This window comes from Vigna angularis, chromosome 5 (genome assembly GCF_016808095.1).
Source record: "Vigna angularis cultivar LongXiaoDou No.4 chromosome 5, ASM1680809v1, whole genome shotgun sequence".
NCBI lineage: Eukaryota > Viridiplantae > Streptophyta > Magnoliopsida > Fabales > Fabaceae > Vigna > Vigna angularis.
The window spans coordinates 40,732,332-40,756,263 of record NC_068974.1 but is presented as its reverse complement, the minus strand read 5'-3'; the positions used below and the strand labels follow the sequence as shown (position 1 = coordinate 40,756,263).

The following is a 23,932-nucleotide window of genomic DNA, read 5'->3' as shown; positions in this document are numbered from 1 at the left end:
TCATATGTGCATAGTTTATAATTTATTAGATATACTTGTATTGGACATATTATCCTATAAATCTTTATGATTATTTTCACGTATAATAGTATTTTATTAATTAAAGCTTAAATCATTATCAATCAAATATTATCTTATTTGTCATAATTATGATTTGAAATATCTGAATAAAAACTTAACTTTAAAATCTTATATGCGATTTTATTTCTAACTAAAAACATCATAGTACTTAGTGGAATAATTTTATAGTTTAAAAGGAGCTACATGAATATGGTAATTTAGATACCAAATTTTGACATGATAACTATTCATATTATATTATTTTTTATGGTAATAAAATAATAATAAAATTAATATTATAATAATACATATAAATAACATTTATAATTATAACATAAATCCTTTTTATTTATTTTATAGATAGTTTTAATTAAAAATAATTAATATAATTTTAAAAATTGTTAAATTTACAAAAAAATTAAATAAAAAGTAAATAATCATTTAAGTAATAAAATTGATAGTATAATTATTTTAATTTAAAAACAGGTATTTATTGAAGAATAAATTCAAAAAACTACTAAAAGAATAAAATTATATAATAATATAAATAATGTTTTTAAAAAGTTATTTTAATTGACTTAAATGTTCAAACATTAAGATAATGTTATGTATTTATATTAATTATGTTTTATTTTTTTCATATATATATATATATATATATATATATATATATTGTGACGAAATTTTTTAACAATATTATTATGATAAAAGTATGTGATATATTTTTTTCATGATAACTTTCACTCTTAGTAAGAAATAAAGATTGTGATCATCCACATTTTTATTTACATAAAGAGAGCACTATTTTTTATTATTGCAATTAATAACAAGTATTATTTAAATTTATTTTTTATTGATTTAATAAATAATTTTATACGAGATGAATATATTTTTCCTTAAAAAATGTGCAAGAACTGCAATATAAATGGAATTTCATGGTATATATATATATAAATAAGTGAAAACACATATATAAAAATGCATATATGTCTCTTGATTTCTTTTTACAAACATCGGAAATAATAAAATTATAATTATAAAATAAATATCGATAGTCTTTATAATTTTAATTGAAAAATTAACTAAATTTCAGAAAATGGTCAGATAAAAAAACAGTAAAAACCTATAAGATAATTATTTTAGTTTAGGAAACGAGATAATCGGTTAAAGGATAAAATTTAATATATATATATATATATATATATATATATATATATATATATATATATATATATATATATATATATGAGCAAAACATAATTTTCTATATATAATAGTATAAATAAAATAAAATACAAACAGTATATCACGTCTTTTCAGTCAAAATATAATGAATTGTTATTAAATATTATAATTAAAAATTTACAAAAATAAAATTAATATTTAAAATATATTTCAATTTTTTTGTAAATTTGTAATGTTTGAAATATTAAAAGGACAGAGACAAATTATAATTATATATAAAACTATAAAAATATTTTTTTTATAATTATAATTAAAATAAATGTATTTCACTAATAATAACAAAAATAATAAAATAATAAATATGATAAAAAATCATATTCAATTTGCATAATTTGTTTAGAAATTATCTTCAAATATATTATTTCGTCCACTAATTCTAATTTAAATATTATTAATGATCAAATATATCCTGTATCTTATATCTAGATATATTATAGAGATAAAATATTTGCTTTTGATTAATATATATATATATATATATATATATATATATATATATATATATATATATTGTAAAAGATCAAATTGCATTATAATTATCAAGTGTGGATTTAATTTTATTTAAAATGTGATTTATTGCATTCAACTATGTTTTTATCAACATTATTTATTAAATTAATTTTGAATTTTAAATATTATCAACCAATAAAATTGATTTTTTTTTTAAATTGATCTTTTTAATAAAAAAAAATTAGTACCTATACTATTTACTAAGGCAAATATTAAATGAATAATAATGTGAAAATATTTGGATTTATTAGTAATCAAAATTTGAAAAGTTAATGGGTGGGAGTAACCTTTAAATTAAACATGTGGTGATTAACTATGTCAATGCATGTTATTATGAATAGCTTACGTGTCACTGGGACAATAAGAATGAAAAGAAACAGCGGGTAACAATAGAATTGGAATTAAAGGCGGTTCTGATTCGCATCTTTATAAATGAGCGCCTTCTCACAAATTTTTTGAATTTTCATTCTCCCCGCGAGATTTTAATGTTGGAGCATTTTGGCTGATAATATTGGAAAAGAAAGTGCTAGAAACAGCCACACATAAGAGACAAAGTATGTTAAAATGAATTTTGAAATTTGATTTTTTTTTTCATCATAGATTTTCAAAATTTAATTATTTATGATTTTTTTATCAAAATTATAATTATATAAATTTTTTTATCGAATATTATTATGGGATTTTATACATCTCGTATCACAGGCCAAATTCTGAAAATTAATTTAGAATTTCATCACAAAATCTAGTTAAAATTATAGATCTTAGTTCTAATTTCAAAATAATGATAAAGAAAAACAAATTTCAAAATTGGATGCATCTTACATTTAATCTCAATCACCCTTAACATCCTCAAACCACTACATTGGAAAAAAAAAACATACCAATAAATAAACTATTAACTACTTTAAATTAACAAAAATATTTGGATAAATTCATCACTTTGAATATCTTGCATTAACAACTGCAAATCACCTTCACACAACTTCAGTTGAGAAAATGAAAAACCATAATGGAAAAATAAGGGTTATACACAACTTCAATATTTCAATTTGAACAAAATAAAAATGAAGAATGTGAAGATAGATATAATAATTATCTATTTATTAAATATATTTTTAAAAGATAAAATTGGAAATACAATTAAAGTTGGTGGTACAGGAAGAAAACTCTTATTAAGTGTATTGGTATTTAAGTTTTGTAAAAGTTAAGTTTGATTTAACTTAACTTTTTCAACTTAAAGTAGTTGAATATAACTTGGTCTGATACTCTTATTTTAAAAGTACTTTTGTTCAAATGATAGTTGTTTGGATAATATTAATTTTATTGCAGTTTACAAAATTTAGCAATTATGTTTAAAACTTAGAATACCAAACAGTGTGTATTGATTATCAGATTTGGTCCATTGACTTGGAACTTAGTGTTTCCTTTCCCATCAATACCATTTTAGTGTACACAACTTGCCAGAAGGAATTGTTACTTCATCATCATGTGATAAATAGTTTCTCTGAATCAACAACATATATTTCATTTTTTCATGGACCTTTTCATACAATAGACTTTATCCTAACTTGGAGATTTATGGTATTTCACCAAATGTCTTAACTAAAAGAGACATTTTCAACGTTCTAATATCATTTTGTTAAAAACTCGAAGCTCCTGAAATGAGAACTACGACAGTTTAGAATGGGAGTTGAAAGGCTCTATTATTAAATAACAACCATGAATAAAATGGCTTTATAGTTTACACTAACCTTACAACATATTAATAAAATCAATAGATACCAACCATATGTTACATTACATCACCTAAATGGCAATAAATTTGAGTACTGAAGCCATAACACCTAAAAACTACTAATTTATTAACATGACTAACATGGTGTGAGGGTTTTGGAATATAAAATATTAATGATCATGATATACAATAGAATAGTATTTGAAATGATATGAATATCCAAAGCTTGATGTTCCTATAGATTTCCACAATGATAACGGGAATGCCAATCGGGGTCTCTAAATAGAGTGGACATGATTGCAAGGATAATGAATCTGATTATGGATGATGTTGTGTCAAGCTTCTTACCAACAAGGAAAGAATGAAAAGAGAGCCAAAAGTTTCTCATTTTCCTTTCTTTCACATATTGATCAAACGCTTCCTCTGCCATTGCACTGTTTATTGCCGTTTCCTCTGTCTTGTTCTTATTATCGAACACCTTCTGTGCAAGACATCTAGCAAGAACAATGGCATCTTCTATGGAGGCTGAGCCACCCTGTGCAACAAATGGGCCTGTGGGATGCATTGCATCACCAGCAATTGTTACCGTTCCTTTCCTGAAGTTGTTGAAGAGCAAGTCCCACGGTGGCCTATACTTCAACTCGGTGAGATGCAAGAAGCTCAACTTGCTATTTCTCATCATTTCCATCGCCTCTTCTGGGAAACCTTTCATTGACTCCATCAACGATTGTCTAATGAGCACTGGGTCTTTCCAGATTTTTGAATCTGCTTTTAAAGCAAAAATAATTCTCAGGTTTAATCAAAATGATGATGAAGAACCTCTAACATGTATGTATTATGTATAAGATAAAAGAAGTTGGTGACCTTTAGAAGTCCTTAGCCTTGTCACAAACCAATAAACAAGTTTGTCTGTCACTGGAAGCCTTCCAAGTTGGACTTGACCTTTGCTCATCATCACAAATTCACTGGAAAATCGATGACCATTTGGATAATTTGTGAAGCCTCGTGCAACACTCGTAGAGAAGAGCCTGAGCGTGGTTCGGTGTAACCCAAACATGCTTGCAATGGCAGAATTCACACCATCACATCCAATAACAACCTGATATATCAGTATATATAAATATAAACCTGTTACATGCATATTTGCTGGTCTGTAATCGCATTACATCAATTTACTGCATAATGATTCAATTGCTTTCAATTTTGAAACAGGCATTTTCACCTTCCTAAAAAAGAAAGAAAATATTAATGTAGAAAACACAGAAATATACCTTAGCTTGAAGAACACTTCCATTGCTAAGCATTAGGTGTGGAAACTTTGTTACAGGATCTAATTCGACAGAAAGCACTTGACAATTGGTGCGTATAGTCCCTGTTGGTAAATTATCGGCCATGACTTTCACCAGATCAGTGCGCTTTAAACAACGAAATTCCTTGTTAACACTGTTCCATTTATTGCCAAAATCAAGTTAACTATATGATATTTATTTCAAACAATATTTACTAGTGTTATTACTCTACGACTCACCCGAATGGAAATTCCATTGGCTCAACCTCGTTAAGAGATATGAATCTTCCCCTGAAAACATACATTTTTGTCATTTTTATGGGTAAATGATGAGATAAAAATGTTAGTTTTTATACCTGTACAAAAATTAAAATTTACATTTATCTATAAACCAGAGTTTAAATATACACTAAATACCGAAGAATGATAAGTTTTTTTTTGTTTGTATATAAATAGAAATAGTAAGTTAAATATAGACAGAGTTTGAATATTTAAAACAAAAGTATTATGCTATATTTCTTTCAATTAATTTATACGATCTCTAGTAATTTAGTTTGATACTCCTCTATTCATATATTTGTTTATTGTACGTAAATTAAGAAATCTCACAAAAAATATGTGTAGATTAAGGAAAGTCAATTAACATATTTCTGGATTAAAATGTTATTATCAATCCGATTTTCCAAGTTTCCAACCAAATTCAAAAATTGCATTATAAATTGTCAAGTAAATGATAAATTGAATCACAACACAAAATTATTATTATTATTTTATTTAAATTAAGGGTATAATTCAATTAAAACTAGGTCTTAGCTTCCTAATAAATCAATAATAATATGTTAAAAATTTTACCACACTTGCTAGCCCTTTTGGTGTGAACAAGGATAAAGTTCCATAATTAACAATTGATAATTTTAACATGTAAGAATAAAGATAAAAGTAAATTTTGTTGTCATATGTACAATTAAGAATTTATTTGGACCACTTGTAGAATAAATTTTATCATGCAATAAGTTACTTATAAATTATAGGTTGTTTTCAATGAAAGTGTTGAACTTATTGAAATATGTTTTAAACTCATCTTATTAATAATCAATTTTTAATATATTTTCTCTTTTATATATATATATATATATATATATATATATATATATATATATATATATATATATATATATATATAAAATTAATGTGTACGAGTCTAAATGTTAATAAGTGATTAAAAAACAAATAAAATAATATTTTTTAAGTATAATTCAGTTTTACAAAATTAACTTATAAAATAACATTTATATTAAGTTATATATTTTAAACTGATTTTATTATTAACTAACGTAGAACTTCTAACCAAATATTATATATATATATATATATATATATATATATATTATTATTATTATTATTTTCTTAGATGTTTACATTATTATTTTTTTAACGAGGGTTAGATTTTATAGGAATAATTTGTGTAATATATGAAGAGAGTGCAACATATGTGAATATGTTACCTTTGAATTTGAATAGCAGTTTCTCTAAGTGTTGAACCAATGCCAAGCTCATCAAGTGCACGCCACCCATTTGCCTGCACAATTATAGCTGCTCCTGTTGCTCGAACAATCTCTGATCTTTCTAACACCACACTTTTAATTCTCTTTCTGAAGATAATTAAGTTAATATAAATGGAATCTCGAATGCCATGGAAGAAACAAATAATGCATCAAATCATGACTTACCTCCTCAATTACTTTCAGAATTATAAATCCTAACATTCTCGGATAACAGTTTTAGATTAGGGATTTAAAAAAGTATATAGGATAAACAAATGAAAATGTGGATATTGCATTTTTCTATCCCTAAATATTTCTATGAAAAAATGAAACTAACTTTTTTTTTATGAGCTAAATTTTATTTTTTATATGCAGTAAAATCAATTTTTAAACGAGTTTATGTAATACAAGAATGGTACAAAAATGATTTTTCTTATTAAATATAAAATAAATTATGTTCGATAAGAAGGTTATCCAGCGTTATCATCTTCTTCAACAATTCATCTGCACTATGTTAAGAAAACTGGTATGCTTCGTTTTAAAAAATATTTAGGGAGAAATTTATAAATACACATTCATTCAAAGAGCATGTAGCGTTATTAGAGCTCTTTCTTTTCATATGATTATCTAAGCTAATGCAATATTGTTTACCTTCTGGAATGGAAATGGCAAAAGAAAAAAAAAAATTAAAATGTTGAAGAGGCGAATGATATTGAATTGCGAATTGAAGAAGAAAACGATAACGATGAAGAAGAAGAAGAGAAAACCTGTGAAGAGCAAGGGCTGTTGCAAGGCCGCAAATACCAGCTCCGACGATCACGATCTCCGCATCAACATCTGTATCCATCTTCTTCCCCTTTCCTTCCTATTTAACAGATTCAAATACATTTTCAACACACTTATCTCTGTTTCTACTTACTTTTTATAGCCTCATTTCTCAATACCACCACCATTCCACTTTGCATAAATTAAACAATACAACAACACTCTTTTCATTTTTTAAATATCTCAATACTTAATTACAAAATCCTTATTTTTTTACTCCTCACACCACAATACAATTTACATGAAACATTAATATTAATATATTATTAATTTTAATATATCCAATTCATTAACAAGTTTTAAATTGCCTTTAAGACTCAAAAGCATTTTACTATTTCGTTATAGTTTAACTAAATTTTCAAATTGATTCCAAGTTTGATAAAAATGTTCTTTGGTAATCTTGGACATAAGTGTAAATAAATAATTATTTAATCTATTAAATGTGCCAATGTTTTATTAGTTTAAAAAGTTTATCATTTTAAATTTCTTTTGATTTAAATTCACTTTAGATTTAAAATTTGTCAATGCGGAATTTGGATCCTATACAAATTTTAACAACGTACTTTATTCTCAAAATTTAAGAATTAAATAATTTGTTTAGTCACTAATAAAAATAATGCTAACATTATTTTTTTTCGATAATAGTATAAAAAATGTAATTAAGCATTAATATTAATATTATATGTAAAATAGTAATTTAACATTGTTAATTAAATATGTAATTAGTTTGTTACGAGGGCCAAAGTTATAAATGAACAAAAATTATAACAATAAAATGATTTTAAGTCTTAAGAGAGTACATTAGATATAAAAGTATAATATATTTTTAGTGTATTATTTGCCAAACAACTACAGTATCAATAAATAATGTTATATTGTTATTTAGGAATGTATATCAAAATTATTAGTTATTATTGTTAAAAGTAGGGGTAACAATGTGGGATGGACTGATCTATAGTAAAAAACGTAGGATAAGTTGGAATTCTAAGTCTTCAAATCTGACTCACTCACTCATTTTTTGTTTCTCATTCTTCTTTCACGTTTTTTTTCTCTCTCTTACAAAACACAACACAAAGCACGTCATTCATCGTCTCCTTTTTTTCTAACAACAACACATTCACGTAACAGTATCAGTTACTTCATACATGATTATTAAATTTGATGAGAATGTAATAGTATAGAGTTTCAACCACTTCATTTTGTCAAAATTGTTGAATCAGGTATGAAATTTGTGAAAATTATTCCACCACTATATATAGATGAAAAAAAAAATCACAAAAGTATGAAATTTGTTATTAATTAAAAAAAAAATTAAAGTCTAAGTATATGAAACGAATCAGTATTTTCAATCCATATATTTTATACAAAACAAGTTAGCCCTACTTACATATTGCAAACCAAAACCAAACCAAGTACAGATTGAACTTAAAGAGAACAAGACAACTCACCCTAACTAAAAGTTTTTATACTTTTTCATCTCCTCCTAAAAAGAGATTTTCATTTGACACAATTTCCTTACTTTCAAAGTCAAAATAATTTAGAGGTAATATTCTCACATAAAAAAGAGTAGCATATTGTAGGTAGATGTTAAAGGTGTGATTGTTTGACTATGAAAATATTTGTTACTCATACTACTTATTAAGAAGTATGTACGTATGTATTCCATTCATTGCTTACAACACTTTCAAACATGACTGTATCAAACATGTGAAGATTGATAAATTTTTTTCAACAAAATATTCTAAATTTTTTCGATTTGAAGATTAATTGACAAATATTCTTGTAAAAGTAGTGACAAACCAGGTTTCAAATATGATTAAATATATTTGTAGAAAAAAATATATTTATAAATAAAATTAAATATATTTATAGTGACGAAAAACTAAAATTTATCCATCTCAAAATTTATTCATTTTAATCCTTAAATTTCGAATATAAATTTTAAACCTAATAATTTTAAATTTTTTTGATATATTAGACAATATTTGAAGTTAATATCTGAAATAAAATATGTCAAATGTAAACTAATTATATGCAGACACCATTTGATATAAAAAAAAATTAACATTGTTAAATTAAGATAATTATATCTACTTACTTTTAAAATTTAAAGACAAAATGTATAAGAATTTAAAGCATTTGACATCCAAATTTAAAGCTATAAATATATTTGACCCTTATAAATATAAGAATCATAAACTTAAATAAAAATAAAAAGGACTGGTCAGCATATTTGAAAAGGCGTGAGGTTTGCATTCGTTTGACTAGGAAAAGGTTTTGGGGCCATCCATAAAAAGTAAATATGATATCTCTCGCTGCGGCACTTTATTTTAGTCCTCGTACAAATCGAAGCTGTCCATATATTCTTAACCACTTTTTCTTATATGGAGGAGTTTATCAATATTTACAGAAATTCCAATTCCCCGCCACGGAAACAAATTACACGCAAATTAAGCTTCAAATTGCCTGCTAGGAATATAATAACTTTTTAACCTAATCGAAAGGATCAATTCGAGGATCATGTTCGCTTGCCATGGCCATTCCAGTGCAAAGGCATGTTGGACACATAACCTGTAATCAGAGAGCATGACAGTAAGAAACAAATTCTCAACAACCACTGTTCCTGTGGACCGATAGCATGTAAACAACTTGTAACCAATTTTCCTAGGCGTGCAAAAGTTTACGTGATCATTAGTAAACTTGATTTCAAATTATTTTGATTTGTAAAATTGATTTTGGTTAAAGGCGAATTTGAAGTGAAGTAAACTATTTTTTGAAAATGTTCACTTGAGATGTCTATAGTAAAACTTAGTATGAAAATTTTCAACTCAACAAAAGGCCCTGAAGAAAGGATTAGAACTTGTAATTTATTTTATAGCCAAAATCTAGTTTAAGTCAGGAAGCATAAAACGAACCAAAAATCTTGCAAAATATGTAATGTAATGATTTGAAACTTTAATACTGTTGTGGGCAACAATTTCAATGTGTTTCAAAATGAAAGGCATTGAGTTTTAGTTAAGTATACTATGGCTGTTCTCTAATATAACTAGTGCAAAGCTAGCAGGAAATGAAATACTTCTAAATGACCAACCTTGCCAGATCCAGAGCAATTTGAACATCTCTCAGTTTTTGGTGGTAAAAGAGGCTTATTTCCACCTTTGATTGTGGATACTGGTTCAATCAGAACAAGTGCTCCCGTGCTTGAACAGCGAGCGCATGCAAGATATCCTAACAGCAAAAAGTACAATACATATGTCAACTTTCGTGGAATTAGCATGGACACATGGACTATTAAAATCTCCACTTTGCTGACAAATGAAACCCACACCATGTAAATTGAGTGATAAGTAATAAATATTTCCAGACCTCTCTGCACTCTGTTTCACAAGAGCGTAACATATGCATTCAATGCCACAGTTCTGTGCAATTATGATATTAGGGATCATTGTCAGGGTTTTCAGCTTAAAACTTAGGTCTTATAAGAAACCGTCATTGGAGTATGGTGATATGGCATGAGTTAAGACCCTGAATCCTAAGAATAAAAGACGAACCCCTAAAACCACCCAACCGCTACCTATTCTTTCCCATATATTTTCTTCTCACGTAAACATTTCATCCTCTAAAACAACCTCTTCCTTTGCAACTAGAAAGTAGAAACCATATGCAGTAAGAAGAGGAAAGGTTGCAATCGAAAGAAGAATGATGGAATCCTTCAGTTACATCATGAAGACTTCTGACCGTAAAATGCAGATATCAGAAGAGGTTTAGAAATCTTACCGGTACCAAGACAGTATTTGCATCTTTTCTGCTCCTGCTGTTTTACATTGTTTATCTCAACAACCATTAATGAGGAGATTACTCCAACCGCTCCTCCCGAGAATGATGCCACTATGGGATCAACCTGACTAAAATATTCAACAAAATTTAGTCGTTATGATATAATAAGTAGACTGCAATAGGAATCATTTTAGCAGCAATGAACTAGCCCTAATCATGTATCCGTATACAGACAAATAACTTGCCTCTTTATTCATAAAACTTCAATATTAATCAATTCGGGGAATATAACACTAATTTCCATGGCTGCTTCTGAGAATAAAGTATAAAAGGAAACAGTACATAAAAGAAAGGGCACTACCTCAGCTGCAAAGGCAGATGTAGACTTTCAATGAAATCTGCATATGATGTGCCCCCTAGTCCAAGCTTAAGCTCCAGCTGAAAAAAAAAAGAGGAGTTGCGATGACTGAAAGTTCCTAAACTAATGGATTCATTTTTACAAAAAGCATAATGAAATATAGATAAAAACAAGAAATGTATAAATCAAATCTCGGTTCTTTCTAACATGAAGTATAGCTTTAATCTGTGTACGTTAGAGTGTGTTGCAGTCTTTACTAAAGTCATTATTAATTGGTACAATAGCTATAATAACTTTGTTGTCAGTTGTTATCAGTTACAACAGCCTATTGCAGCTATGCACAATTACAAATTTAGTTCGGTGCTTCAGATGCTCTGTATAAAGTTTACTCTCTTCAACGCAAAAAATATTTTGTAATCCTCTCATTTTCAGAATAAATCGTATTGTATCTCACTCAGATTAGTGATCTACTCTCTTCTGTTTTCTCTCTTTTCTAAGGTCGTCATTTTCTAATAGTTCACATGGCAATAACTCTTTCTAAGTTATGCACGATATATTAAAAGAAAAACGTGAATGGATAAATAAACAAATAAAGCAGTAACAATCAATTTGCAGTACCTCCTATGCATAGTATCATCATAGCAAAAACATAATTAAGGACAGCGCTATGCATAAGTAATTAGTTACTCCTAACACACCCAAAATAAAACGGTATAGATCTTAGATTAAGCACTTCCAATTAGCTTAGAAAGTGGTAGGAGGACCAGCTAATTTATTAAACCATTCTGAATAATTGATCAAATATTGCACTTTTTTGCTAAGGTCTTCCCCTTCTCAACCGTGATTGACATTCATGTTGCACCAGTACAAAGAGTTGGGTTCGCATAGGGGATAATGCTTTATAAAACTAAAATTAATCATACTTCCAAGTTATTTAATCCAAACAAAATTGCAAAGGGAAGAACCAAAAAAGAAATCTACAACCTAAATTAATATTTGATAGCATATTCAATATTGAAAACACGGAGGTAGGTGCAGAAAAATCTTACACTAGGTGCAAGGAAAATCTCCTACCTAAATTCAAATTTAGGTGCAAGAAAAATCTCCTACCTAAATTCATATTTGATAGCGTATTCAATATTGAAAACACGGAGGTAGGTGCAGAAAAATCTTACACTGGGTGCAAGGAGACCACCAAAAAGAATTATCCCAGCAATAAGAGAAAAACAGGTTGCATAATATTGCTTGAGGTTTGCTGAAGTCTGCAAATAATATATGTATCAGTTACCATTTTGCCAAACCTTTGCGAAGAGAAGTAAATTATCCATGGTCATCAGAACAAAAAACAAAATCAACGTGACTTGTTATAAATTCAAAAAATTGAGATGATTCGTAGCTAAGTAACTCAAAGAAACTTACCAAAGGAGGCAAGAATGGAATGAATGATGGGAAGTTAGGAAGTTCATTCTCTTGTTCTTCACTTATAATTCCAAGTTCAGCACTTTTAATTCTTTGCTGTATCCTAAGCCTACGAACCTACAAAATAAGAGGATTTTGGTTGAGAGAAGGGCTTACCAGAGAGTATAATGTATGAATGAATTTGAATTTCTAACAGGTTCTTTGTATTAAATTGGAACGATGAAGGAAAATATTCGATCAATATAATTTGATACTGGAGAACAGAGAGGGCCAACAAGACCACCTCAATATCTGTAATACAGAGAGCACAAATTATAGGTAATGAAATATCCAACTTTTATACAAAAGTAGAGCGAAACTAAAAGTAATAAAATATCCAAATGAAGAACCCTTTACTCCGTGTGGCCTTCATTTTGGAATGAAATGCTCTCACATACACCACCATTATACAATATCCCGGCTCTATTATAGAAGCTACATCCATGAAATCACCAGACATGAGATGTCAAGATTCAGAAATGTTACATAAAATTAAAGGAAACACATCTTATACTTCCACGATCAAAATTCCAACAATCTTTCATTCAACATTAAATAGTCACAGCAATTTGATAAATCGAAGCTCATCCAGAGAACCACCATCCATTCATCAAGTCACTTAAAACAGGGCCAAGGTTGCAAATGCGTCATAAAAACAGTAATCAAGACTAAAGGCCAGTTAGCTGGGAAACTACGTAACAGAACCGCCTGAAGTTCAGTAATCAACACTATCTACTATAGACTTTTCAATTGTTTGTGTAAGTAAGACTAATACTTGAAGTTAGTGCCAAAATTTAGATCACGAAAATAAGACGTGAAAGTAATATCGATCGCTAGAAATTTCAAGAGAGCGTGTAATATCATATCATATGTGGTATCGGCAACTTCGGGCACAGGAATAAAGTAGTGAGAAGTAATATGAATATATATATATATATATATATATATATATATATATATATATATATATATATATATATATATATATATATATATATATATATATATATATATATATATATATATATATATATATATATATATATATATATATATATATATATATATATATATATATATATATTATTTGCATAGCAACATGTGGTATTAGACCTCTTCCATTTGTAAGAAAATCTTGTTCCTCCGACTTCGAATGTTATCCTGAATCTCTTGAAGCTCCATCTTGGCGAAATCCTGCACCGTTTCGGGGCCTTCTATGATGCAGAATCTTTAGACAGGAATAAAAAAGCAAATCAGTCCAAAAAAGAGAAGGAGCAACTTCGGTTTTTCCAAAAAAAAAAGAAGCTTAGAAACAAGAGAAACGGGACCCTGTAGCAGCTGTTTTATCTGAAGCATCAGAGTCAAGAGAGGGAGCAAAAGAAGAGTCGGATTCTTGAGCCATGAATCGCCATCTGAGCCTGTTTGCATTAAGCGGCAGCGTTTTGTTATTGGTGTTGTCCCTCCAAGACGAATAGTAGGATTTGATTGGGTAAGAGACCCCGGCGAATCGACCCAGACACAGCATATTCCCAATTCACGCAAACATGAAATGAAAAAACATAGATAGATTGAAAAATATATAGAGAAATTAGGGTTTGGTGGGGAGTCGGTAGGAGAGAAGCAGAGGCTTCCACCGGAATTGCGAGGAGTGGTGAGTGGAGTCCGCAAATTGCTTCCCACTTTCGTATTTACTATATAATCTAATCAGATATCTCTAAAAAAACAGTATTTTTTAGTGGAGAGAGTACCCTCCATTCTCTTCACAATTGCCGATCCATTTCGCTAAATCCAAATTCCTTCCATTTCAATAAAATTTACTTTTCATTTCTTGAAGAAAGTATATTTATGTATATTGTAATTATATCTTAGTTTTATATTTAATTATTTATTAAAATTAAAAAATATGAATTCTTTAAACTTAAGTACACATTCTTGAAATCATTAATTTTACTTGTCATTCATGAATTGTCCTTTCAAGTGATGTTAATTAGTTTTTAAAGATAATGTAAGTAATGATGTAATTAATTAATATTTAATTTTCATTTAATACATGTATGTAATAAATGTAAATGATATTAATGTAAGTTACCTCATTAAATATAATTAAATTATGTCTATTTATTTGTATGTTTTCTTAATTTATTAAAATTTTTCAAGATCTCGCGTTACTCCACCAAAATAAAATTTGTCCCAAAATTTATCACAGAAAAAATATTTTTTCCTCGTCTGTCTCTCTAAAAACACTTAAGATAAATACTAAAAATATAGTTAAATAAACACAAACTTTAACAAATTAGTTTCCGACAAAGACACATAACTAAGTTGCATGGAAATATGGTAAATTTGTTTTCCACAACCACCACCTCAAACACGTTATGAGAAACACAAACACTCTGTGTATAGCAAAAACACAACCAGCTTTTTTAAAGACATAACATGTTTATGATAAAAAAAATCTAACACCCCAACTGTATTAATACTAGAATAGTGTAAGACATCTTCGAGATGTTACTGAAAACTTAAAAATAAATCACGTATATTTTAAATAAGTTTGTTTTATATTATAAAATAAAATTATAACCTTTATTTATTTCATCAAATAAAAGTTCTAAAAAAATAAATTTCAGATAATAACAAAACACATATAAATAATCAATAATTAAAAAATTTTCAAAATATATTCGAAATAAAAGAAAATACATTCTCAAAAGCAATCAAAACACTCTTTACTATTGTGTATCTGAATCATCGACAAAATTATTTGCTTATATACAACACAAATCATATAATCAATCACATCTACTTACATCTACTTAAGTTAAAATAATAAATAATAAATAAAGTTTTATATATATATATATATATATATATATATATATATATATATATATATATATATATATATATATATAACTAATGAATATTTTGTTAATTCATATAATAACACATAATTAAATAACAATTATTATTGTATCATCCAACAATAATAAATTTATGTTAGATTCGATCCTAAAGGTTTAATCAACAATATGACTATCTTTCACGCGTAGCTTATCGTCCAAAACCAATTTACCATTAGGCTAAAACCATTTTTTCTTCATACTCTCTAAGAGTCTATGGACAAAACCTACTTCTTTTACTTTTCCTTAAGTCTTATGGACAAAGTATCCATATGTCACTTTCCATCACTTTTTCATATTGAAAAAGTACACAAGTGTCATTTTTACCACTCTTCTAGAGACTTTTTCCAACAAAGTATAAAGAATAAAAAACAAGATTGCTTCGATTTATGTGGTCGAGGTCAAATCTTCTCCTTGATATAATCTTCCAACTCCAAGCACATGTCAAAGTTTCTCCTTCGTTTCACGCTCTTTAATATTCGATTAAACTGAGAGTTATGTAAAGAAGACAATCCGACGCTAAAATGAGTAAGGGTCCAATAAAGTTAGCAATAAATGTGCATTGAGTGTAACCAATCTACCACAATATCACAAACATTTATAGATTTCAGGATGAGTTTCAAATTAATAATTGTCTATTTACAACCCAATTGGTAATAGTCTTGCTCATGCTCAACATAATCATCCTTAACATTAATTTCAATTCAGTCAGACCGCTCAACTACCCAACCGATTCTTTTGAAGTCATATACTAAAAGAACCTTCTAATTCTCAAGCTGATCGAACAATCATACTATACAATAATATATGCAAATATGAACAAATTGTCTTCATTATTATTAAATATTATAGAAGTCTTTGTCGTCAAGTCCAAGTCTAAATGGTGTGACTATTTACTTTTCACTCGTCTCTAATTTTCAATCCAACAAATAATTAATTTTTGCTAAAATTTATAGGTTAATAACATTTATTAACAAAGGTTGTCAAATTCATTTTCACACATTGAAGAGTAATCAATTTATATAAATATCATATTAATTCAATATTTCAATAACAAAATAAAATAATTTCACAGTATTAAATAAGTAAATTCATACAACTATTATAAAAAGATAAATTGCTAAGATGAGATGCACTTGAATTGTTGCTAGATTTAATTTAATTCACTATCAGATATACTTTTAATTACTCTTAGTTTTCAATTTTCAATTACAAAATTTAAGAAACATGTTATATAATTTTTAATTTTTCTATATTTGAAAAACACCATGAGAGGATTATTAAATTAAAAAGAATGTTTATTTTAGAAACAAGTTTTTTTTGGAGTCAACTCGGATAATAGTTGACAATGGCTCTAGGAACTTAAACTCGTTATTAAGCGAGTTTGATAACCATATTTAATCAAAGTTTATGTACTACTTGCATTTTTATATATGATTAAATGTTTGGATCATGTTAACAATTTTTTTAACAATATTTTGATAATAGATTATGTGTTACTATTTTATTGATTTATATGTTTAAAACAGACCAATCACAAACTATCATGTAAGCTGTTGTAAAAAAGTTGTCGTTTCCTAAATGTTTATATATAAAATAGAATAGGAGTAGTTGTGGTGTGAGTGCTTAGCACTTTCTCATTTTTTGGGTGCAATAGTAATTTTAGAGAGTAAATGGGCTTTAAATGTTTTAAATTAAATGGGCTAAAATTAAAAGAGGTCCAATTAAAACCCACAGAAAAACCCTACCTTATCTGTCTTTACTCTTGAACGCACAGCAGGTCAGGTTGTGCCGCCGGCAGCCACGTTGACGCCCTGAGAATCTACGCCGCTAGTAGTCCCCGAGAGAGACGTCGCTGTCGCGAGATCTGTCAGCTTCTTCCCCCTCATCGCTGGGAGGGATTGCATCGCGAGGCAGCGAGAGGCGCCGTCGCGAGAGTTGCTGCAGCAACAGTAGCCTCCGTGAGAGGTGCCACGGCGAGTATTATCTCTGCCCGTGAATTCTGCGATTCGGAGCGACTCATTCGATTCAGAAGTCGAATTGTACTATACGCACACGACACGGGAGCAAAAGCGATTCGTATCGTGAATCGTACGATACTCACTACTAGTGAAACTGGTGCTTCCAACGAGTCTTTGAATTTATATTCTAACATTTCCACGCATATTAATTTCTTTAAAATTCTCTATCCGAATGCATCCTGACTGGAGTTGATTTTGATCAGATATTGTATCGATAAGCAGAACAGATAAAAGAAATGGTGTTAGGATTGAGAGAGATACGCTGTAGTGGAGTGCCTCTCCTTGACCATGAGAATGGGGAGGAGCTGATGCGGGTACAACCTGGTACAGACATAGTCCTAGGCAACCTTCCTCGAGAATCCCCTGGCACGCTCTACATCACTACTAAGTATACTCTCATATCCTCTCATTCACAAACTCGTATTGTCGTATGCTTTATTCAGTATTTCAGTATTCTTTACAATTTGGTCTACACACAGGCAAGTAGTATGGGTGAATGATGTAGACAAGACTAAAGGGTATGCTGTTGATTTTTTATCCATATCTCTTCATGCTGTCTCTACAGACCCTGAAGCTTACCCTCTTCCTTGTTTATATACCCAGGTACATATTGTAATTCTATTATTTTTCACACTTTCCCCCTTTCATCTTTCTCATTGTCCCTCTTTGTTCCTCTAGATTGATACTGAAGAAGCTGATGATGACCACTCTGATTCGGAATCTAATCAAATCGAACAAGATTTGTCCAATGTCACAGAAATGAGGCTCATTCCCACTGATCCTACCCAATGTATCTTTTTCTTGTCTTCACCACTCTTCACAATTGCTTGTTTTTAGCAGTTATTTATGTGTGCCTTCTTTGTTTTCCAGTGGACACTCTCTTTGCAATATTCTGCCAGTGTGCAGAGCTTAATCCAGAACCGAATGATGGTAAGTACTATTTTTTTTTTACCTTTTTCTTCACTCTAGCGTTTTCTTCTATACGAGTTGCGCTGTTCTTTCAGATGAAGGAGAAGAAGAACATGACTGGGTTTTCAGTGCTGATCAGATGGTAGATGAAGAAGCAGGTATGTGTGCGTGCCTTAATATGTATTCCTATTACATCATACATGCTTACTGTGTTATTCTTAAATAAATTCATGTTTTTTTCTTCCAGAGGACGAAGGTTATATCTCTCACAATCCAGCCAACTCTATTGGTCAGTCAAATGGAAATCATGACCTAGCCCGTACCATACTTGAGGTTGTGTTTTTCTCTATCTACTTGTGTTTGTGAAGTCTTATTCCGACACATGGATATTGCCCTTCTAAAGGGAGGCGTTTAAAATCAGAATAAGGAATTAGGATTTTGCATTCGAATTAAAGCATATTGTAAGTTGTGAATATAATCTACAGACCAGATTTAATTATCATTGTCTGTCAAACTTCTGTACTCACACCAGTTAGTAAATTCAATACTAAGTCAGCCAATTCAAGAGTTAGATCTAAAATATTTTAGATCTAAAATATTTGTTGGAATGTTATATAATAATTAACATTAGCCTATATTTTGAATGACTCATTTGGCTTTAAAATAAATCAGGGCAATGAAATATCAATTAATTATTTATTTGCTTGAAAATTGTAAAGTCATTTTGGTAAATGAAAAATCATGGACTTAATCTATTTTGTATGAATTTCGATCCAATGGTCATTTTATTTTCAATTCAACATGTTATGATAGAACAGATTCACGTTTCTACTATAATGCATTTGTTTGTTACCTTGAATTTCAAGTTCTATGGTAACAAGAGTCACAGACTGGAATATTATCTTCTGCAAGTTGAGATGTTTAAAAAATATACAATTCCTTAAAGTAGTACAATAAGAAAATGATATGTTTACTGGTTGAAGCTTGTTTCGCATGTGTACGATATTTGCAATGCCTGTAGAACCAATGTATCAACCCTTAAATGATCCTTTAAACTGGGAAGTCACATTTTTTAGAGTTTGATTAATTATTCTTTTCTGTGGTCGTTTACTACTTATATCCTTTTTAATTTATTACAGCTTCAAATCAATGATCGAAGATTTGAGGATGCGGAAGAGATGGATGATAATGGAGATGGCACCCATCATTGAGTGTCTGTAACTGTCCGTTGAGGTTTGGTTTTATATATGTAATTCTATTATGAAAATCTGACCAGGCTTAGGTTGTCCGTTGTATCCGAGACTTTTTTAAGAAAACAGCAATAGTGAGTTTAGAGCTATATTGTAGAAGAAATTGAGTATTGTATGAATACTTTATTGATAATTAATGTTTGGTCTTTATCGGTGCGCATTCCAGTGCAGGCAAATTATTTTACTGAAAGGTGAGAATTTCTGAGAATTTTCTTGTCATTTTATTTGATTAAACTATCGTGATGTGCCACTAATGGGTTGTTAACCCACTAGCCCGTATCAACTGAAGAGTCACAAAAAATCATTATATTAAATTTTAGGTGTAATATACCCATTATTCTAGTCATTTAACAACCATAATTTAGGTATCAAATTACAGGCTAAATAATTCAGATTGGAATATTATATTATATCTTGATAATTTAGCTTTTAGCGCTACATATGAAAAATAAAGTAAATTATCTAAATTTTCTTTTTCTTTTTCTCTTTGAATAATTTAATTTGCTCCATACATATAAAGTAGAGTCCTTCGATTATTAATTTTCATATATATTAACCTTTTGATTAAATGTTATGAAGTTTGAAAGAAATCATTAGAAATTCAAATATAGAGTTAAGAAGATTCGTGAGATAACAACAATAATAAGATTTCGTGAAGCCAGATGAGACCCTAAAATCAAATTCAACCTATTTGCACCCCTAACTATGGAAGAATCATACACTACTGAACCTGACATTCGTTGTGGGCAAGGCTCATACATTTGGGCCAGGCCCATACGTTTGGGTATAGTGGATGAGACAAAGAAAAAAGACGTTACACACTCTAACAAACTATGGGCCTGAGATTTTATAAAAGTCCATTAATGGAAAAGTTAAACCAACTAATCTAATACTAATCTCATCAATTAATTTATTAAATCTACCACTATTTAATTATTTTATTTTATACTCCTTTAATTAATATAATTAACATATCTTTCATTCAATCTTGCTTATTTGTTATCATCTTACGAAAATAATTCCTAAGTTTTCTTCGTAACGGTTGAAGTGTTAAAAAGTAAATTTTAAATTTAATTCCATCCTTTAAAACTGATATGAGATTTTAATTCCACCTACATTTAACTTTATCTCTAATTTACGTGATTCTCAAAATTTAATGCTTAGCACCTTCGAATTCCATTAAACATATCCCCAAATGCTTACTTGATTTAATTTCAGCATACTTTAATAAAATAAATATTTTATAAAATGTTCACCAAAAATAGAGTGTAGGTTTTCTAATTTAATTAATTTTTTTGAATTAAACAGTAACAAAACGGTAAATAAGTTGAGAAGTTACACGTGAAAGAGGAGAGTTGAATGAAAATCCACAATGTTAGGTGAGAAGAGGCTATGGAAAGTGTTTGAAGTTTGCACGGAGGTTGATTTGCAGTGGAGTTTGGTGGTGTTGGTCCAACACAAAACATATCTGCTCAAAGCTACTTCACTCTCGATGAAACTAAATTCAAAATGCAGAACTGCGAAGACTGCACGCATTCAAAAACAGAGGAAGAGACAAAGCAGAGCTATAAGCTGCGTTTAAAGACTGCACCTATTCAGTTAATGTTGGAAGCAATGCAGTTTTTGTAACACATAATATGAACAAAGTTGCAGAAAGTGATGTGAAGGCTACTGACATTCCCTTCCTATCCAACCAATCAATCCACACATATTCATATCTCATCTTCACTTTAATCATAAATTTCATATCTCAAAATAAGGTATATGAGGGAAAGAAGAGGTTCAGTTAAATTAAAGTGAAGAAGGAAAAGAAAAGAAAAGAAAAAAGCAAGCAGAAAGGACAGAGAGAGTTACCAAAGAAGTAGGAGACATGGATGAACCAACCATCGGACCACTCTCCTTTCATGGCGGTCCCCCTTCTCTCTCTCTTTTCGATCCCTATTTTCAATTTTCAAAAACCATTATGATTTGTATCATATCTCTATTATGTTATATACTGTACACTATCTAGTATTATACCAGTATTTGGTATGGATAAATGTAATTATAAAATACTAAACTTACCAGGTGAAATTCCCAACTTACCCCTACCCTTCGTTTTCCCGCCTAAAGATGAGGAAATCTCAAATCAGATGACGACAACCACCATCATCATCATCATCAATGTAAATGATGCCTCTCTCTCTCTCTGTGTCTTCTCCCTTGGGCCCCACGCCTCCTTCACTTTAACAATCTAACTGTCCTCCATTACCCGCAAATCAATGTCACCAAAATTACCAACAATTTCCTTTTTTATTTCTTTTATTATAATAATACATTTTTGCCAAAAATCTTTATATACTCTCATTTTCTAAATTAATCCCCTTTTACAACTTTGTAATTTCGCTAATAAAATAAAATGAAATACGCCGTTCCAGTTAATCACTTTCACACTGTTCTTTTCCTTTCACAGACTTCCCCTTCCCCCAAATAATAAATAAATAAATAAAAACAAAAAGCCTTTTTGGATGTATAATATAAAGAAGCTTCACCCACTGAAACATCACGTTTCGTACTTGGGAGCTCTCTCGGCTCACTAACCCCAGCTTCTAGCTTCTCCTCATACTCTCAAAATGTGCCAGGGCCTCTCCGCCCCGTCGCCGCCGTTCGCGGCGCTTTTATCCTTCGCTCTCCTTTTTTTCCTGCTCGCCGGAGGTCCGGTCTCGGCTTGGCGGCCCTGGCCCCAGAACGGTAAAATGAACGTCACGGACTACGCCTTCGGAGACTCCAAGAAATACGAGGGGTCCTCGGAGTTCGTGAAGCTCAGGTACCACATGGGACCGGTTCTCACCACCAACATCACCGTCCACACAATCTGGTACGGCAAGTGGGACCGGAACCAGAAGAAGATAATCCGCGAGTTCGTAAACTCAATCTCCGCCACAAACTCGCCGCACCCCTCCGTGGCTGGGTGGTGGCGGACCGTACAGCTTTACACGGACCAGACCGGAGCCAACATTTCGAAAACGGTTCGACTCGGGGAAGAGAAGAACGACAGGTTCTATTCTCACGGGAAATCACTGACCCGGTTATCCATACAGTCCGTGATAAAAAGCGCCATCACAGCGAAAACCCGGCCGCTCCCGATCAATCCGAGGAGCGGGTTGTATCTGCTGCTGACGGCGGATGACGTGTACGTTCAGGATTTCTGCACTTCTGTGTGTGGGTTCCACTATTTCACGTTTCCGTCGTTGGTTGGGTATACTCTTCCGTACGCGTGGGTGGGTAACTCCGCAAAAATGTGCCCCGGGCAGTGTGCTTACCCTTTTGCGATGCCCGCCTACATCCCTAACCCGAAGCCGTTCAAGTCTCCAAACGGCGACGTTGGCGTGGATGGCATGATAAGTGTGATTGGGCACGAGATGGCCGAGCTGGCATCGAACCCCTTGGCCAATGCTTGGTATGCCGGTCAGGACCCTTCTTTCCCGGTGGAGATCGCCGATCTCTGTGAGGGAATTTACGGCACCGGTGGAGGTGGATCGTACACCGGTCAGGTTTTGGACGCTCGTGATGGTGCCACCTATAACATGAACGGGATCAGACGGAGGTTCCTGGTTCAGTGGCTGTGGAGCCACGTTCTGAATTACTGTACCGGACCTAATGCGCTTGATCACTGATCTGTGCTCCTCTTTCTTCCTTTTTTATTTTTTACTTTCTGTTTTTCCTTGCTCCTTTTGCTTTGGTCTTGTGGGTCTGTGGGAATCTGCTAATTTTGTTAAGGTAGTTAAGTTTGTTCATTAATGCAAATAATGTAATTTTATTATTATTGTTATATGATAGAATATGGATTATGATGAACCTTTTTGTCGTGAAGATTGGGAGAGGAATTGAAGAGAGTAGGAGTAGTCGCTAACAATATTAATGGAATTAAAGAGAATTAGGTAGATTTTTATTCATTCATGGAAAGAAGCAGAACGACCCAAATTATGATATCGAAATCGAAAATTCAATTGAATTGCTTTGCTAGATACTTCCTACGTCCTATGATTGAATGCGACGGAAACACTTTCTCT

General features: G+C 30.4%; 4 protein-coding genes across 5 annotated transcripts; 2 read left to right on the top strand and 2 right to left on the bottom strand.

The window, feature by feature from the left end:
• Positions 1–3,554: 3,554 nt before the first annotated feature.
• LOC108340023 (monooxygenase 1) lies at positions 3,555–7,260 on the bottom strand. Its single transcript, XM_017577252.2, has 6 exons — positions 7,150–7,260; positions 6,344–6,490; positions 5,079–5,129; positions 4,822–4,993; positions 4,415–4,649; positions 3,555–4,315 (listed from the first exon to the last, which is right to left on the bottom strand). The coding sequence occupies exons 1-6, from the start codon at positions 7,227–7,229 to the stop codon at positions 3,786–3,788; spliced, it is 1,215 nt and encodes a 404-aa protein (XP_017432741.1). The 5' UTR covers positions 7,230–7,260; the 3' UTR covers positions 3,555–3,785.
• A 2,237-nt stretch (positions 7,261–9,497) lies between these two features.
• Positions 9,498–14,571, bottom strand: LOC108340809 (protein ORANGE, chloroplastic). The gene is made up of 8 exons (XM_017578397.2): positions 14,129–14,571; positions 13,914–14,028; positions 12,762–12,878; positions 12,518–12,604; positions 11,346–11,422; positions 10,985–11,112; positions 10,299–10,435; positions 9,498–9,778 (listed from the first exon to the last, which is right to left on the bottom strand). Exons 1-8 carry the CDS (start codon positions 14,323–14,325, stop codon positions 9,701–9,703), a joined length of 936 nt encoding a protein of 311 aa, XP_017433886.1. The 5' UTR covers positions 14,326–14,571; the 3' UTR covers positions 9,498–9,700.
• Positions 14,572–17,447: 2,876 nt separating this feature from the next.
• Positions 17,448–20,068, top strand: LOC108339600 (chloride conductance regulatory protein ICln). 2 transcript variants are annotated; one of them, XM_052878287.1, is made up of 8 exons: positions 17,448–17,791; positions 17,925–18,109; positions 18,201–18,324; positions 18,400–18,511; positions 18,592–18,651; positions 18,726–18,788; positions 18,878–18,963; positions 19,770–20,068. In XM_052878287.1, exons 2-8 carry the CDS (start codon positions 17,958–17,960, stop codon positions 19,839–19,841), a joined length of 669 nt encoding a protein of 222 aa, XP_052734247.1. In that variant the 5' UTR covers positions 17,448–17,791; positions 17,925–17,957; the 3' UTR covers positions 19,842–20,068. The 2 variants fall into 2 exon arrangements, with proteins under 2 accessions (XP_052734247.1, XP_017432244.1); XM_017576755.2 differs by having other exon boundaries at positions 17,449–17,818.
• A 2,345-nt stretch (positions 20,069–22,413) lies between these two features.
• Positions 22,414–23,717, top strand: LOC108339530 (protein EXORDIUM-like 3). The gene has a single exon (XM_017576661.2). It carries the CDS (start codon positions 22,493–22,495, stop codon positions 23,534–23,536), a length of 1,044 nt encoding a protein of 347 aa, XP_017432150.1. The 5' UTR covers positions 22,414–22,492; the 3' UTR covers positions 23,537–23,717.
• Positions 23,718–23,932: the final 215 nt, after the last annotated feature.

Excerpts from the sequence above, each read along its gene's own strand:
- LOC108340023 (XM_017577252.2), bottom strand. The coding sequence starts at position 7,229 with ATGGATACAGATGTTGATGCGGAGATCGTGATCGTCGGAGCTGGTATT. Across the intron at positions 5,130-6,343 it reads ACTGCTATTCAAATTCAAAG|GGGAAGATTCATATCTCTTA; the intron begins GTAACATATTCA and ends GTATGTTTTCAG. Across the intron at positions 4,650-4,821 it reads GAAGTGTTCTTCAAGCTAAG|GTTGTTATTGGATGTGATGG; the intron begins GTATATTTCTGT and ends CTGATATATCAG.
- LOC108340809 (XM_017578397.2), bottom strand. The coding sequence starts at position 14,325 with ATGCTGTGTCTGGGTCGATTCGCCGGGGTCTCTTACCCAATCAAATCC. Across the intron at positions 12,879-13,913 it reads TTTTCTTACAAATGGAAGAG|GTTCGTAGGCTTAGGATACA; the intron begins GTCTAATACCAC and ends CTTATTTTGTAG. Across the intron at positions 11,423-12,517 it reads GTGGTCTCCTTGCACCCAGT|CTGGAGCTTAAGCTTGGACT; the intron begins GTAAGATTTTTC and ends TTTTTTTTTCAG.
- LOC108339600 (XM_052878287.1), top strand. The coding sequence starts at position 17,958 with ATGGTGTTAGGATTGAGAGAGATACGCTGTAGTGGAGTGCCTCTCCTT. Across the intron at positions 18,325-18,399 it reads TTCCTTGTTTATATACCCAG|ATTGATACTGAAGAAGCTGA; the intron begins GTACATATTGTA and ends TTGTTCCTCTAG. Across the intron at positions 18,789-18,877 it reads GATGGTAGATGAAGAAGCAG|AGGACGAAGGTTATATCTCT; the intron begins GTATGTGTGCGT and ends TTTTTCTTCCAG.
- LOC108339530 (XM_017576661.2), top strand. The coding sequence starts at position 22,493 with ATGTGCCAGGGCCTCTCCGCCCCGTCGCCGCCGTTCGCGGCGCTTTTA.